Raw genomic sequence first — 15235 nt, 5'->3', positions numbered from 1 at the left:
TTAAAATAGACCCTTAGCTGAGCCCCGCCCCTCTAACACAGACTGACCAATCACAGTGGAGCATGGTCAATGACGTGATCTTCTGGACTCCTGGTGATCTGGATCAGACGGGTTAGACCTGCTGAAGCCAAACATGTTCTGAGGTTCTGGATGAGGCTGCTGTCCACCAGGTCTTCAATGCATCCCTGAGGAGGCCGGGGTGGAGAAGGGGGGGTAGGGGCTAGGGGGCGAAAGGGGCGGGGGGGGGGGGGGGTGGGGGTAGGACCCATTGGAGGAGCACCCAGTTGGAGGAGCATCCATTGGGAGGGAGACCCACTGAAGGGAGACCCACTGAAGGGAGACCCACTGGAGGGAGACCCATTGGAGGAAGACCGATTGGGAGGGAGACCCATTGGGAGGGAGACCCATTGGAGTGAGACCCACTGGAGTGAGACCCATTGGGAGGGAGACCCATTGGGAGTGAGACCCATTGGGAGGTAAACCCACTGGAGGACCCATTGGAGGGAGACCCATTGGAGGGAGATTTATTGCGAGGGAGACCCACTGGAAGGGAGACTCATTGGAGGGAGACCCATTGGAGGAAGATTCATTGGGAGAGAGACCCACTAGAGGGAGACCCATTGGGAGGGAGACCCATTGGCAGGAGACCCACTGGAGGGAGACCCATTGGAGGGAGACTCATTGGGGGGAGACCCATTGGAAGGAGACCCATTGGAGGGAGACCCACTGGAGGGAGACCTATGGGAAGGAGACCCATTGGGAGGGAGACCCACTGGAGGCAGACCCATTTGAGGGAGACCCACCGGAGAAGGACCCATTGGAGGGAGACGGTGTCATATGGATAACAGGTCCTGTGGGGTGGTGGACCAGGTTTGTGAGTCCATCATCATGGTGCTCAGGAGCGTTCTACGGTTCTGGAAGGAGGCTCTAACAGATTGTTAAACTTCAAATCCAGGAGAGCAATGTGGATTCTGGTCACGGACCAGTAGACCAGCCCTTTTCCCTTGCAGGTCTGTTGTAGGGCTCATGGGAACTCATCCAGTCTACAAAATGTATTTTGTAGACTTGGATAAGACTTAAGTCCCGAGGCAGTCCTGTGGGGGTCCTAGTAATACAGTACCTGGGTCGCTGCTCTGGGCCTCTGGTCTTGATCTTCTGGTATCTCGTCACTGGTCCAGTTGCTGACTTTATGGACATGATCTGAAGACAGGAGAGAGTCCGCTTTGAGGACCTCACAATGTCTCGTCTGTATGCAGGTGATGTGGTTCTGTTGGTTCCTTCAGCACATGATCTTCATCAGCACCGGGTCGCTTCAGTGTGACGCAGACGGGGTGGGCCGGTCTCCGAGGAGAGGACCAGATCCCAGATGGATTTAAACATTGTCTCCATAAGTGGATTTAATGTACAAACTGTTTAAACTGTTTAAAAGTAAAAGTTTGTTATTTCCTCTCTGTGTCTCCTTTCAGATGAGTCTGACCCAGGATCAGGGATGAAGGCCCGTCTGTCAGTGTTTGTGTGACGTCGACAGGGACTCAAACCTGCCAGGTGGATCCAACATGGCCGCTGTGGGCGGAGCTTCATTAACAGTGTGTCTGTGTGTCCTGCTGCTGCCCACCGTGACTGGTCAGTTCATCATACTGCTTATTCCCAAAGACTGGAAGCAGAGGGAATCTGTTAGCCTAGCTTAGCACAAAGACTGGAAGCAGAGGGAATCTGTTAGCCTCACTTAGCACAAAGACTGGAAGCAGAAGGAATCTGTTAGCCTAGCTTAGCACAAAGACTGGAAGCAGAAGGAATCTGTTAGCCTAGCTTAGCACAAAGACTGGAAGCAGAGGGAAGCTGTTAGCCACGCTTAGCACAAAGACGAGAAGCAGAGGGATGCTGTTAGCCTAGCTTAGCACAAAGACTAGAAGCAGAGGGAAACAGTTAGCCTACCTTAGCGGTTCTCGTCCAAATTCTCCAGCTGAGAATATAATGGAGAAACCAGAAGAACTTCAACTCCCAGGATGCACTAGTGTATTCACATAAGTGAGTTGGGTGTTACAGAAACACGGCTCACATTCCTGTTTACTTAACTAATCGCTTCAGCAATTAACTCATGACGCAAACACACACACGCACGCACTCACGCACACACACACACCCTGACTGACATAAACACACACAGTCGTCAGCGAGTCTGTGTCAGATTTTGTGTTTTTCTTGTGATGTGTTTGATAAGACACACACAGACATTCCACCTTCCTGTGTGTGTGTGTGTGTGTTACAGTAGACTAAACAGTGAGTGTGGCTCCGGCTCAGGTCGGGGGAGGGCAATCAGACTCTGTGAAGGACAAAGACATTTTAAAGCAGGAGGACACACAGTGTGTCCTAGTGGTGGCGCTAGAGGACAGAGGACATTACTGATGCTCCATCACGCTGCCTTCAGACAGACGGATGTTCAGGTCTTCAGTCAGACTACCCCTCTGTGTTCAGGTCTTCAGTCAGACTACCCCTCTGTGTTCAGGTCTACAGTCAGACTACCCCTCTGTGTTCAGGTCTACAGTCAGACTACCCCTCTGTGTTCAGGTCTTCAGTCAGACTACCCCTCTGTGTTCAGGTCTACAGTCAGACTACCCCTCTGTGTTTAGGTCTTCAGTCAGACTACCCCTCTGTGTTCAGGTCTACAGTCAGACTACCCCTCTGTGTTCAGGTCTACAGTCAGACTACCCCTCTGTGTTCAGGTCTTCAGTCAGACTACCCCTGTGTGTTCAGGTCTAAGGTCCGAGGACAGACAGTGTGCCTTCAGTGACCAGCTCAAGGGGGCGGAGTCTCACAGAGGACCGACCAATGACCTGCGAGGAGTAGTCCGAGAAAACGGCACGGTTCGCTGCATCCCCGGCTCCCGCTGCTATGGATTGTGGGAAAAGAGACCAGATGGGGAAATACACCTGGTCAAGCAAGGTGAGACACACACACACACACGCACACACACAGCCACACGCACACGCACTCTACTACTACTTCCTGTCCTCCAGGCTGCTGGACTCACATCGGCAGCCAGCAGGAGTGTCATGGCAGCCGCTGCCTGGTGGCGGCGCCGCCCCCCCCCTTGCAGAGCGGCAGCTACAGGTTCTGCTGCTGCAGCCGAGACTTCTGCAACGCAAACTTCACGGAGGCTCCGCCCACCGCCGGCACCCCGGCCCTGAGGCCGGTGAAGACAGAAGGGCAGGGCGTCAGACAGACAGGTGAGGGCTCTCTGAACCGACCAATCACAGGCCTCGTACGGGCCCAGCAGAAGGCTGGGCCCGTACGAGGCCTCTTGTTGTGGCTGGGCTCAGGTTGTGATGTCATAGTGATGTCATCGTCATCACTACAGATCACCAGCCGTTGCGGCGGGAGGAGACGGCGCTCATCGCTCTGTTAACCGTCGCTATAGCAGCCATCGTCATTGCGGCGTTGTTCCTGGGATACCGCATGATGAAAGGTACTCACACATGCACATACACACACACACACACACACACACACACACACTCATAATAAATACTAACTGTGTATTCAGGAAAGCAGAAACACAGTCTGTCAGCTCTGGATGTGATGGAGGCAGCGAACACAGATGCTGCTGTAGACCTGGATCACCTGAAGCTACTGGAGGTACACACACACACACACACACACACACACACACACACACACACACACACACACACACACACACACACACACAATGTTCACCAGCAGGTAAAGAACAGAGTACCTGAGCAGGTAGAGAACTCTCATGCCCCTCCCCTTCCTCCTGACAGCTGATTGGTCGGGGGCGGTATGGCACGGTGTTTCGTGGTTGTCTTAACGAGCGCTGCGTCGCCGTCAAACTCTTCAGCTCCACCAACCGGCAGAACTTCTCCAGCGAGCGCTCCATCTACGCGCTGCCGCTGCTGCAGCAGCACGACAACATCGCCCGCTTCCTGAGCGCCGAGGAGAGGACGGCGGCCGATGGGCGGCCGGAGTTCCTGATCCTCATGGAGTACTACCCTCATGTAAGACTAGAAGTATCTTCCTGATCCTCATGGAGTACTACCCTCATGTAAGACTAGAAGTATCTTCCTGATCCTCATGGAGTACTACCCTCATGTAAGACTAGAAGTATCTTCCTGATCCTCATGGAGTACTACCCTCATGTAAGACTAGAAGTATCTTCCTTATAGTCATGGAGTACTACCCTTATGTAAGGTCAGTAACCTCCTTTACATTGCATGAGGCCATGTTTCCTGTAGCGCCTCCTGCAGGACCAACACGTCCTCCTCGGCTGTAATGCTCTCTGCAGCCTGTAGGGGGCCGAGGCCGCCGCCTGTCTGAGTCGCATGTAATCCTGTTATTGTGCTGGAGGACGGCGCCTTCAGCACTACTTCCTGTCTGGAGCCTCTGACACCACCCCCCACACCCCTCCCCCCACACACACACAAACACACACCCCCACCGGCACACACACACACAAACACACACACACACACACAAACTTACAAATAAACACTGTTAGCTTCCTGTTTATAACCACATACCTTTAATTAATTAATACACGCACACAAACACACACACACACACACACACACACACACACACACACACACACACACACACACATTCTGGAGCAGTCATTATTTTAGTAATTTTCTGTCCCTCTATTATTTATTGAGATCTACAGACACAAAGTTCTCACGTGTTTTAAGAGTTTTCGAAATCTAGTTCAAGACATTTAACCAAAACTGTCTGTCTGTCTGTCTGTCTGTGTGCGTGCGTGCGTGCGTGCGTGCGTGCGTGCGTGCGTGCGTGCGTGTGTGTGTGTGTCCCAGGGCTGTCTGTCTCGCTACCTGTCTGTCCACACAGTGGACTGGTCTACCTGCTGCAGGATGACTCACGGTGTGACCAGAGGACTCTCCTTCCTGCACACTGAACTCTACAGAGGAGGTATACTACTGTGATGTTAGTAGTAGTATGAGTAGTAGTATGAGTAGTATGAGTAAATGTTCATGTGCATCAGCTGTGTAGAGCAGCGCCCCCTGCTGGTGGCTGAATCAAGAGAAGTGTTTCTTTTAATCCAAATTAAATGTTTCTGATTAAAAGTTATTATTATTTCTGGAAAACAATCATCTCAGACCAGTATACAGACTGTTCTCTGTCCTCTCAGACCAGTATACAGACTGTTCTCTGTCCTCTCAGACCAGTATACAGACTGTTCTCTGTCCTCTCAGACCAGTATGCAGACTGTTCTCTGTCCTCTCAGACCAGTATGCAGACTGTTCTCTGTCCTCTCAGACCAGTATGCAGACTGTTCTCTGTCCTCTCAGACCAGTATGCAGACTGTTCTCTGTCCTCTCAGACCAGTATGCAGACTGTTCTCTGTCCTCTCAGACCAGTATGCAGACTGTTCTCTGTCCTCTCAGACCAGTATGCAGACTGTTCTCTGTCCTCTCAGACCAGTATACAGACTGTTCTCTGTCCTCTCAGACCAGTATACAGACTGTTCTGTGTCCTCTCAGACCAGTATACAGACTGTTCTGTGTCCTCTCAGACCAGTATAAACCAGCGGTGGCCCACAGGGACGTGACCAGTAGGAACGTGCTGGTCCGGGCCGACCTGTCCTGCGTGCTGGCTGACTTCGGGCTGTCTATGAGGCTCACAGGAAGTCGACCCGGAGACGACGACCCTGTGTCTATATCTGAGGTGAGGTCCGGTGACTCCGCCCACACAGGTGGAGCAGGGAGCTGAGCTCACCTGTGTGTGTGTGTGTGTGTGTGTGTGTGCAGGTGGGGACTGTGCGTTACATGGCGCCGGAGGTTCTGGGCGGAGCTCTGAACCTCCGAGACTGTGAGTCGGCGCTGAAGCAGGTGGACGTCTACGCTCTGGGGCTGCTGTACTGGGAGAGCTTCAGGAGGTGCTCCGACCTGAGCCCAGGTGAGCCACGTGGGACCCCCAACCACTGCTCAGTCAGATGTGTACTTGTACCACAGTATAATGTACCTGTGTGTACAGGTGGAGCAGTACCACAGTATAATGTACCTGTGTGTACAGGTGGAGCAGTACCAGAGTACCAGCTGGCGTTTCAGGCTGAACTCGGGAACCATCCCAGTTTTGAAGAGATGCAGATCCTCGTCGTCAGAGAGAAATTCAGACCCAGATTCCCTGAAACCTGGAAGGAGAACAGTCTGGTTAGTGTTCCTGTCCTCACCTGTCCTCACCTATCTTTACCTGTCCTCACCTATCTTTACCTGTCCTTACCTATCTTTACCTGTCCTCACCTATCTTTACCTGTCCTCACCTATCTTTACCTGTCCTCACCTATCTTTACCTGTCCTCACCTATCTTTACCTGTCCTCACCTATCTTTACCTGTCCTTACCTATCTTTACCTGTCCTCACCTATCTTTACCTGTCCTCACCTATCTTTACCTGTCCTCACCTATCTTTACCTGTCCTCACCTATCTTTACCTGTCCTCACCTATCTTTACCTGTCATCACCTATCTTTACCTGTCATCACCTATCTTTACCTGTCATCACCTATCTTTACCTGTCATCACCTATCTTTACCTGTCCTCACCTATCTTTACCTGTCCTCACCTATCTTTACCTGTCCTTACCTATCTTTACCTGTCCTCACCTATCTTTACCTGTCCTCACCTATCTTTACCTGTCCTCACCTATCTTTACCTGTCCTCACCTATCTTTACCTGTCCTCACCTATCTTGACCTGTCCTTACCTATCTTTACCTGTCCTCACCTATCTGTACCTATTTTTACCTGTTTCTTTACCTGAGTAGCTCCTATCTTTCCTGTTAACCTTTCGTTGGGTGATACTATGTGTACTAATACAGGGTTGTAGTAATGACAGTAGTACTTTGTGTATTTCAGGCGCTGCGTTGTCTGAAGGAGACGATGGAGGACTGCTGGGATCAAGACGCTGAAGCTCGACTCACCGCTCAGTGTGCAGAGGAGAGACTGTGTGAACTCACACTGCTGACCACACACAGCCACAGGTACACACACACACAGCCACAGGTACACCCACACACAGCCACAGGTAGGTACACACACACACACACACACACACACACACACACACACACACACACACACACACACACACACACACACACACACACACACACACACACACTAATAGGCGACTACATGGGGTCTCCCCCCAGGAACCCGCCTCAGGGCCGCTGGCCTCCTCAGGTTGGCTCCGCCTCCTGCTGCATAGAGGACGTCCAGGTGGGCGTGGTCAAGAGTCTTCAGGGAGACGTCCAGCCAGCAGAATGTTCTGAGAAAAACCGAAACTCCATCAACTCCGAGCAGCAGCAGGTTCCAGATATATCTACTATATTTACTTATTATGTGTATTATATTCATTATGTTTAATGATACTCATCTATTGTTCCTCTCTGTCTCAGGCCCGCTCGCCCCCGACAGACAGCAACGTGACACCCACCTCCACCCTCTGCACCCTCTCCGAGGCCGGTGTGTGTCTCTCACAATACGCCCCCCGCCCCCCTCCTCCCGCCACAAACACACACACACACACACACACACATGAAGAACGCAGCATGCAGCATGCAGAACACAGCATGCAGAAATAGCATGCAGAACGCAGCATGCAGAAATAGCATGCAGAACGGAGCATGCAGAAATAGCATGCAGAACGGAGCATGCAGCATGCAGAACGCAGCATGCAGAAATAGCATGCAGAACGCAGCATGCAGCATGCAGAAATAGCATGCAGCATGCAGAAAGCAGTATACAGAATGTAGCATTTTGCGTGCATAGTGCAGCATGTAGCAAACAACATGTAGCAAGCAGCATATAGCATTCGGCACGTAGCATCTAGCATGTCAGAAGGACAGAGCTAGCTGCCGTTAGCAGTCTCTCCTCTGAGCATCCAGCTGCTGGACTTCCTGTTGGTCAGATGTTCTGACATCTGATTGGATGCTGCGTCCTCAGTAACCGCCCCTCTGTCCTCCAGGTGTCCCCGGGTCTCCTGCCCCCGTCTGTCAGCTGACAGAAGAAGACCTGGAGGCCATCAAACTGGACCCCAATGAGGTCTTTATCCTCGTCGTGTGTCCTTCTATTTCGTCTCCACACGTCGATGACTCGTCCACCTTGTGTCTCCACAGGTTGAGAAGAACTTGAGAGAGAGTTCTGATGAAAGCCTGATGGAACATTCCCAGAAACAGTTTGGTTCCACAGAGCAGCGCTCTGCCGGCCCGCTGCACCGCCAGATCCTCCTGACCGAGGTTCAGTAGTCCTAATACCTCTGAATGCTGCTGTTGGATGTACCTCGTAACCGCCAGCTGTTCCTGTCCTACCTCTAGGTCAACACCCCTGTGCTGGTTCTTCAGGGCGATCAGGGGGTCGTGGGCCGGGTCGACACCCCTCCCTACTCCTGCGTTCAGCCTCTCCCCAAACAGCAGAACCTTCCCCAGAGGCCCACCAGCCTCCACCTGCTCCACAAAACCAAGGACAGCAGCTCTCGCATGAAGCTGGGGAAGCTCAAGTCCAACCACAGACAGGTACAGCAGGATCGGGTCTGATGGTCAGGCGCTGGTACCGGACTGTTCTGGAGGTCATATCAGGCGCTCTGCTGTTCAGATGCTTCTGTCCACAAGAAAGCTGTTCAGGAGGCATTTTGATGTAAAACTGACCCGGGGCCATCACCTGGAGGGAGTACTCCGCTTTAATAAAACTAAATCACAAGCAAAGACCATTCAGAAGGAGTGGGCCCAGTAGCCCCGCCCCTAAAACATCCCATCTTTAACACATGAAGCTTTGGCTTCACTTTATATAATCAGAGGTTGTCCTCTGCTGCAACAGGAAAATAAAAATGATTGTAGACAAACAACTCCAGGACTCAAGCCTTGCATGCTTCCCTTGCATCTTAGGGCTTTCTGGTGACGTAACGTCTCAGGATCACTATTGTTGTCACAGCAAAGTTATTTCACCTGCGTCACTAATCCAGAACATCCTGTGTTTCAGGTAGAAACAGGTGTTGCTAAGATGAACACGGTAACAATGGCCACGGCTGCAGAGGCCCACCAGGTGACAACGGTGACCAACAACACCAACACCAGTGGTCGAGTCCCCTTGAAGTTTGTGGTCGCCAGCTGCTCCGGCGCCGGTGTTCCCACCCTGGTAACCCACGGAGTGACAGGAGGAGGTCAAACCAATCCGGCGGGACCACAGCTGGAGGACGAGGACAAGATGGAGGAGGCGCTGGTCCGAGGACAGAGCGACCGATGCGTGAACCTGCTAAACTCCAGTCCGGATGAACATGAACCGCTGCTGAAGAGAGAACAGCCGCCAGCTGAGAGCGAGCCCCTTCCTCTGCTGCACCGTCAGTCACAAGCTGGCACCATGGGACAAGGCTCAAACTCCAACAACAACAACAACAACAGGACGCCGTTGGGATCAAAGGGGAAGATCCAGGGTTTGAAGGTTGAACCCGGTTCAGAAGTCCGTCAGGATAGGAGCATCAACGGTCTGAAACCCGAGCCACATCCGGCTCTATGGGATCAGGACCCACCAGCAAGAGGGCTCGGTTCAGACGTCCAGAGAGCCGGTTTAGCAGAACCAGCACTGACCCCTGAATCGTCCAGGAGCCCAAAGACGGTCCACTCTCCCGCCACGGCACTGGTACCAGAACAGAGAGATTCGGGCTCAGCTTTACTGCCAGTCTCAGAGGCCCGAGGATCCCCAGCTTCACAACCGAAAGACCCGAACACCTCAACCTCATCTTCAACAGCCCTAGTTTCAGATGCCCTAACTCTTGGTCCCGGTCCACAAGCTCCAATCGTGAATCCAAAAGCTTCAGTTTTAGAGGTTCAAGTCTCAGCAAATCAACATTCAGGAACCCCAGAACCCGGATCTCTCCAGAGTCCAGCCTTAGCTTTAAGAACTCCAGCTGTGCTGCAGACCCAGATGGGACCGGCCGAAGCCAAGAGGCGTGAGCGCCCCTGTTCCCTGGACCTGTCCTCGTCCTGCATCTCCTCAGGTGAGTCAAGATGTCGTAGAACTGCAGAGTAAAAAGTACCATGAAGTTAATATTTTCTCATAATTAGGAGAAAAGAAGTCTGCAGAAAGTGTTCAAAGTAACACGTTCAATATTGTGCGTGAGATTTTCATCCTCTAAAAAGGTTTCTTTCTCTTCCTTCTCAGAGGATGTTTCCCTGACAGATAACGACAATCTGAGCGCTTCAGGAGAGAAAATCAAACGTCGTGTCAAGACGCCGTACACCCTGAAAAAATGGCGTCCGGCCTCATGGGTCGTTTCCACGGACACGGCTCTCGACCCGGACTTCGGGTTCAACATCCGTGTCGGCAGCAGCAGCCAGACCCATTTACCTTCTGGTCTTCATCGCGCAGGAAGCTTCGGCCTCCCCAGAATCAATCAGTCCAAATCCAGCATGGCTGTGTTTCTGGTGGGAGGCGGAGCCACGGCGACCGCGACCTCTGAGCCCGATGGAGTGACCTCCTTCTGAAGTTGTGTTGGGTTCAAGGAGAGCAGGTTGATTTTTTCACTTTTTTGTCTCCCTTCTCTTTTGTTGTCTTTGAAAATGGACCATTCGCTTCCCCGGCACCAAACCGAACCCAGGACTCCTTGTTGTTTCTACACATCTTGATTCTGCTTGACCTCTGACCCCATCAGTGGAGCGTGACCGTCCATGATGTCCACGATGTCCACGATGTCTGTGGGCCGTGTCGTGAGGGGATTCCTAACTTCTCGATGGTTGGCTTCTGTTGCGAATGGTCTGGTGGCTGCTGGGTGTGGCCACTTGTGTACAGCGAAGGCCTGGACCCTACCTGGGCAACGGGTTTACCCAGAAGGCCGATGAAGGACATTCAGACTCCGACTGCGTCTCATTACGTGGATATTGGGTTTGTAGGTAGACGTTGAGGGAACTTAAAAACCCCAATCTCTTCCCGCCTTACCTGGAGACGTATCCCGTTGTGCTTGTTGGCATGAGGTTGACCTGAACACCTGAACACCTGAGCAGGTGGTCGGGTGACGGGAGCTGGTTCCCGGTGGGTCTTCGGGCTCCTGCTGTGACTCGGCTTGAGGCTTGTAGAAGGTTCCAGAGGATTGGGTCGGTCGTTATATTTTTAAAGCACTTTAAAAGTTAGCATTATTTACAGAACTAACAGGGATATTTATTTAGGAATCTCTTTTACAGTTTCTGTATGACTTGCTTGAATCCTTCACGCTATGCAGTCAGGTCACGAGGCCTCGACGGATCCACACATCGATCTTTATTCTTTATTCTCTAGTTAAAGAATAAGTTTGCACTCTTTTAACAAGTCATTTAACCGCCATGTGAGAGCTGGAGGAAGAGAGGAAAAGCAGAAAGGAAGAGTTGAGCCTCATGACCTGCGTGACCTCGGCCCGTCCTCCTCAGGAACCTTCACAGCGTCATCATTACAACCAAGAGATCAGGAGAAGAAAGAAGGTGAATGACGGTTGAGCCAACGGAGTAAATACGCCTTCAAACACCTGCAAAGCAGTCTTATAAATGTACACATGTTCACACGTACGTGTGTACATGTACTGTGTGTACATGTACATGCACACAGGTTGTATTGTGTTCGTCGCTCATCACAGTTGCTTTGGGTTCAGCGTCTTTGTGCGTTGAGGAAGTCAACAGTCTGGGATACGTTGGTGTTTGTCTCCAACGTCCTTTTGTCTTTGAATGATCCAAGTGGCTCAAAAGTGAAGCTTTGTTTGAAAAGTGGATCCATGAAATGTATAATTTGATGGTATTATTTGTAAATGCATTCAGTAGCACGATGTCAGGTCTGTTTTAATGAAGTTGTGAGCTGATGGTTTATGTAACTGCTCCTTTATGACCATATTTATACATTTAGACAACACTGTGTCAGATCTGTATTTTATTTTCATGTTCATGGTTATTATTTCCTCCTTTTCTCAACATAAATATGATCATACTGATATTTTACGTTCAGTGGACTTTTAAGATATACAATGTATTTCTGTTTTGTTATTTTTAGATTTTCTACCGTTTGTACTGTTTTTAGATTTTTAAATAACAGATGAGAATTATTGTTTTTACATGTGTGAAGGCTGTGTAGCTAGTCCTGATGTAGCTAGTCCTGATGTAGCTAGTCCTGATGTAGCTAGTCCTGATGTAGCTAGTCCTGGTGTAGCTAGTCCTGATGTAGCTAGTCCTGGTGTAGCGAGTCCTGATGTAGCGAGTCCTGATGTAGCTAGTCCTGATGTAGCGAGTCCTGATGTAGCTAGTCCTGGTGTAGCTAGACTTTGTGCAGCTAAACCAGGACTAGCTACCCTAAAACTAGCTACCTTAGGACTAGCTACACCAGGACTAGCGACACCGACACCAGGACTAGCTACACCAGGACTAGCGACACCGACACCAGGACTAGCTACACCAGGACTAGCTATACCAGGACTAGCGACACCGACACCAGGACTAGCGACACCAGGACTAGCGACACCAGGACTAGCGACACCAGGACTAGCTAGCAGATGATGCAATGAGACTTTATAATCTGATCTCAGAAGCTTTAGCTTCAAACCCAGATGTGCAGAGAACTCGGTGAGCCTCCTGCTCGCTGCTGATCCCTTTAAAGTGAAAGCCTCACATCGTTCCCATCGAGCTCAATGAGACATGAACATGAAACCATGTTCAGCATCCAAGTACACGTTACCACGCGCTATTATTTCAGAGTTCCTGTGTAATATTTCAGATGCAGTTCATTCGTGATGATGTTGGATCTGCTGTCTGTCTTTTTTTATCCATTTGTAAAATGTCTACAATAATTTTGACTTTCCAGTGGTGTAAATACTCTATTACATTATTGCACATTGTATACTTTCATATTGGACCAAGTACCACGTCTACTACTATCGTTGTGTTCTCTGTGTACTCTCACAAAGTATGTTGTACAACAAACATGCTGTAAAGACAGACCGCTGAATAAAGAGCAGAAGATCCACATTTTATCTTATCATCATCATCATCATCGTCGTGACCTCTGTGTGTTATCACCTTATGCGTGTGCCTCAGGACAATGGTGCCTCATTATATAGAAAGCTGAGATTGTTCTGCAATTTTTGATGTAACACATGTGCATGTATCTCATATGCAAAGTGCCTTTAAAAGGTGGAAATGACCCCCGACTCCGGACCTTAATTAGGTGGCTTAAGCTCAAAGGACAATAAATACAATTATAATAATAATAACTATATAAACACAAAAAGAGAACAATACAATTGATTTAAGACCTCCATACTTTGAACTTGATTGATCTCAAAGTGTGTTTTAACCTCAACAGGTAAAGTTAGCTCGCTAACTCCAGCATGCTTCCATGCTAACGTAACCCTTGGTCCAGTAAAAGAGCAGAAAACACAGAAACAGGACAGAAGGTGAGTAGTGCTGAAATCATGCTTTATTAAATCAGAAATGCATACAACTCAAGGAGGATGAAATATAGTTCTACATCAACAGATCAATACAATCAATCAAAGGCCAGGGCCTCGCTCCTCGTGTCTCACAGGAGATGGAGCCGCTGTGGAGGAGGAGGACAAAAGACTACAAGCTACAAACACTCGCACTCTGAACACACGTTAGCTAGCTAGCGATCCTCCGAGAGACGGCGCCGCTCCCGCGCCGCAGAGCCGGCGGCTTCCTCTCTAATGGCCAGGAGATGTTTCAGTGTACGGAAGCCGAGCCGGCCGTCCGGAGCAGAAGCGGCGCTCTTTAAATAAAACGATGTAAATGGCTGAGAGTGCAGGCCGCGCGCACTCAGAGCCGCTCGCCTCATCGTGGCGGTACGACGCAGTCGGTCTGAGCTCAAGGCCGCTCGCGCTGCTAGCTGAGGGTTAGCTAACAGCACGCGGGGTCTTACAGCTCGTAGGAAACGCAGACGCGAATCCAAAACAATACTTTTATCTTTGTTTCATAACGTCAACAGGGAGCCTCTCACCTGTTGAGGCGATCTTTAGACTTCAACGTAGCGTTGAGGCACAAAGTTTAGTTGCTCTGTTTGACAGGGTATTCGTTCCTCGAGGAACTTTCTCCTGTCAAACCAGTTTCATTTAGTTTCAGTTCATATTATTGTCATAAATAACAATGCATACATTTCCCATAACCGTTAAATTCGGCTATATACATTATGTACATGTCACAGAAAAGTCGTTCAAAAATCCTAAGTCATATTGTCCAATATGGCACATTTTATAACAACTTTAGACGTTAGAGTCTAGTTTGGCATAAATTAATGTCAAGATTGGTACAAAAATAGTTCATATTTACAAGAACAGAAATCCAGATCTTTATCACGTTGATTATTTTTGCTAATTCTCTAAATAAAAAGGTTCTGGAAGCGGGAGACGGGGGAATAAATTAACTTTCTTCTTTTTCTACACGGACCGAACGTGAACGCTGACGGTGGCGGAGGCGGAGCCGAGCTCGTTGGACAGCCGCAGGGTGTACGCGCCGCCGTCGCCCTCCTTCACCGCCGAGATCACCAGGGTGGAGAGGTCGGCGGCGTTCTCCACGCGGCAGCGCTCGTCCCCGTCAGGGAGCGTCCGGCCCGAGCGGAGCCACTGGACGGAGGGCGCGGGGTCTCCGGAGAAGACGCCGGCCACCGTCAGGGACTTCCCCGCCTCGGCGCTCACGCTCTGCGGAAGAGCTTCGATCTTCGGGGGAGCGCCTGGTGAAGAGGAGAAGAAGAACCGGGTCAGGGATTAAATGCACGAGCATCAACGAATCATAGCAACAAGAATTGAACCGTTGAACACTGTGGAGCCCATACGGGGTCTGTGGCAGATAATGCTTCGAAAACTATAATTCACTTCTTCATTTACTCATAACCAGTAACATATAGACTGATATTTACACATCTCACAATGTGACACCAACATTATTAGAATAGCCCTAGTGGCTGCAGAGAGACACCTTTTTTAGTTTGGGGATGACATTATCCAGGCCTAAAAATAGGATTTAAAAAGGTTACGAAGTCAAAGGACTGGACGATGGTTTAACGTTTAATGACAGTTAAGTTTATTTTTAACCTTTTTACTAACATCTTGTGCCTGAATATAAAGTTGCCTTATCTGTCATTTATCTGCATTACTGTTACTTACTATCATTTCACATTTAATGTAGAATAAGAGTTCTAATTTTTCCATTGTCAAGTATCTGAAACTTTGATGGCTTTAACGTT

At 49.9% G+C, this 15235-nt stretch overlaps 2 protein-coding genes across 4 annotated transcripts in view; one reads left to right on the top strand and one right to left on the bottom strand.

The window, feature by feature from the left end:
- The window catches only part of LOC137803234 (bone morphogenetic protein receptor type-2-like), a 13707-nt gene extending 686 nt beyond the window's left edge, over window positions 1–13021 (top strand). The window contains exons 2-19 of one of the 3 annotated variants that reach the window (XM_068601516.1): window positions 1467–1623; window positions 2755–2943; window positions 3018–3227; window positions 3359–3466; window positions 3545–3636; window positions 3786–4019; window positions 4833–4947; window positions 5552–5703; window positions 5787–5934; window positions 6052–6188; window positions 6890–7014; window positions 7186–7342; window positions 7432–7498; window positions 8001–8077; window positions 8152–8271; window positions 8350–8547; window positions 9011–10025; window positions 10190–13021. In XM_068601516.1, the coding sequence (XP_068457617.1) occupies window positions 1557–1623; window positions 2755–2943; window positions 3018–3227; window positions 3359–3466; window positions 3545–3636; window positions 3786–4019; window positions 4833–4947; window positions 5552–5703; window positions 5787–5934; window positions 6052–6188; window positions 6890–7014; window positions 7186–7342; window positions 7432–7498; window positions 8001–8077; window positions 8152–8271; window positions 8350–8547; window positions 9011–10025; window positions 10190–10512 (3534 nt within the window). In that variant the 5' untranslated portion in view covers window positions 1467–1556 and the 3' untranslated portion in view covers window positions 10513–13021. Of the gene's footprint in view, window positions 1–1466; window positions 1624–2754; window positions 2944–3017; window positions 3228–3358; window positions 3467–3544; window positions 3637–3785; window positions 4020–4832; window positions 4948–5551; window positions 5704–5786; window positions 5935–6012; window positions 6189–6889; window positions 7015–7185; window positions 7343–7431; window positions 7499–8000; window positions 8078–8151; window positions 8272–8349; window positions 8548–9010; window positions 10026–10189 lie in introns of all 3 variants that reach the window. The other 2 variants (XM_068601515.1, XM_068601514.1) reach the window with 2 other exon arrangements.
- Window positions 13022–13438: 417 nt separating this feature from the next.
- The window catches only part of ttn.1 (titin, tandem duplicate 1), a 170205-nt gene continuing 168408 nt past the window's right edge, over window positions 13439–15235 (bottom strand). The window contains exon 208 of the mRNA XM_068601488.1: window positions 13439–14722. Coding sequence (XP_068457589.1) covers window positions 14430–14722 — 293 coding nt within the window. The 3' untranslated portion in view covers window positions 13439–14429. The remainder of the gene's footprint in view (window positions 14723–15235) is intronic.

Source organism: Clinocottus analis, unplaced genomic scaffold (assembly GCF_023055335.1).
Source record: "Clinocottus analis isolate CAN_PGR_092001 unplaced genomic scaffold, fCliAna1.0.p SCAF_50, whole genome shotgun sequence".
Classification (NCBI taxonomy): domain Eukaryota; kingdom Metazoa; phylum Chordata; class Actinopteri; order Perciformes; family Cottidae; genus Clinocottus; species Clinocottus analis.
Note: the sequence above shows the minus strand (reverse complement) of the source record. Positions and strands in the feature narration are given on the sequence as shown.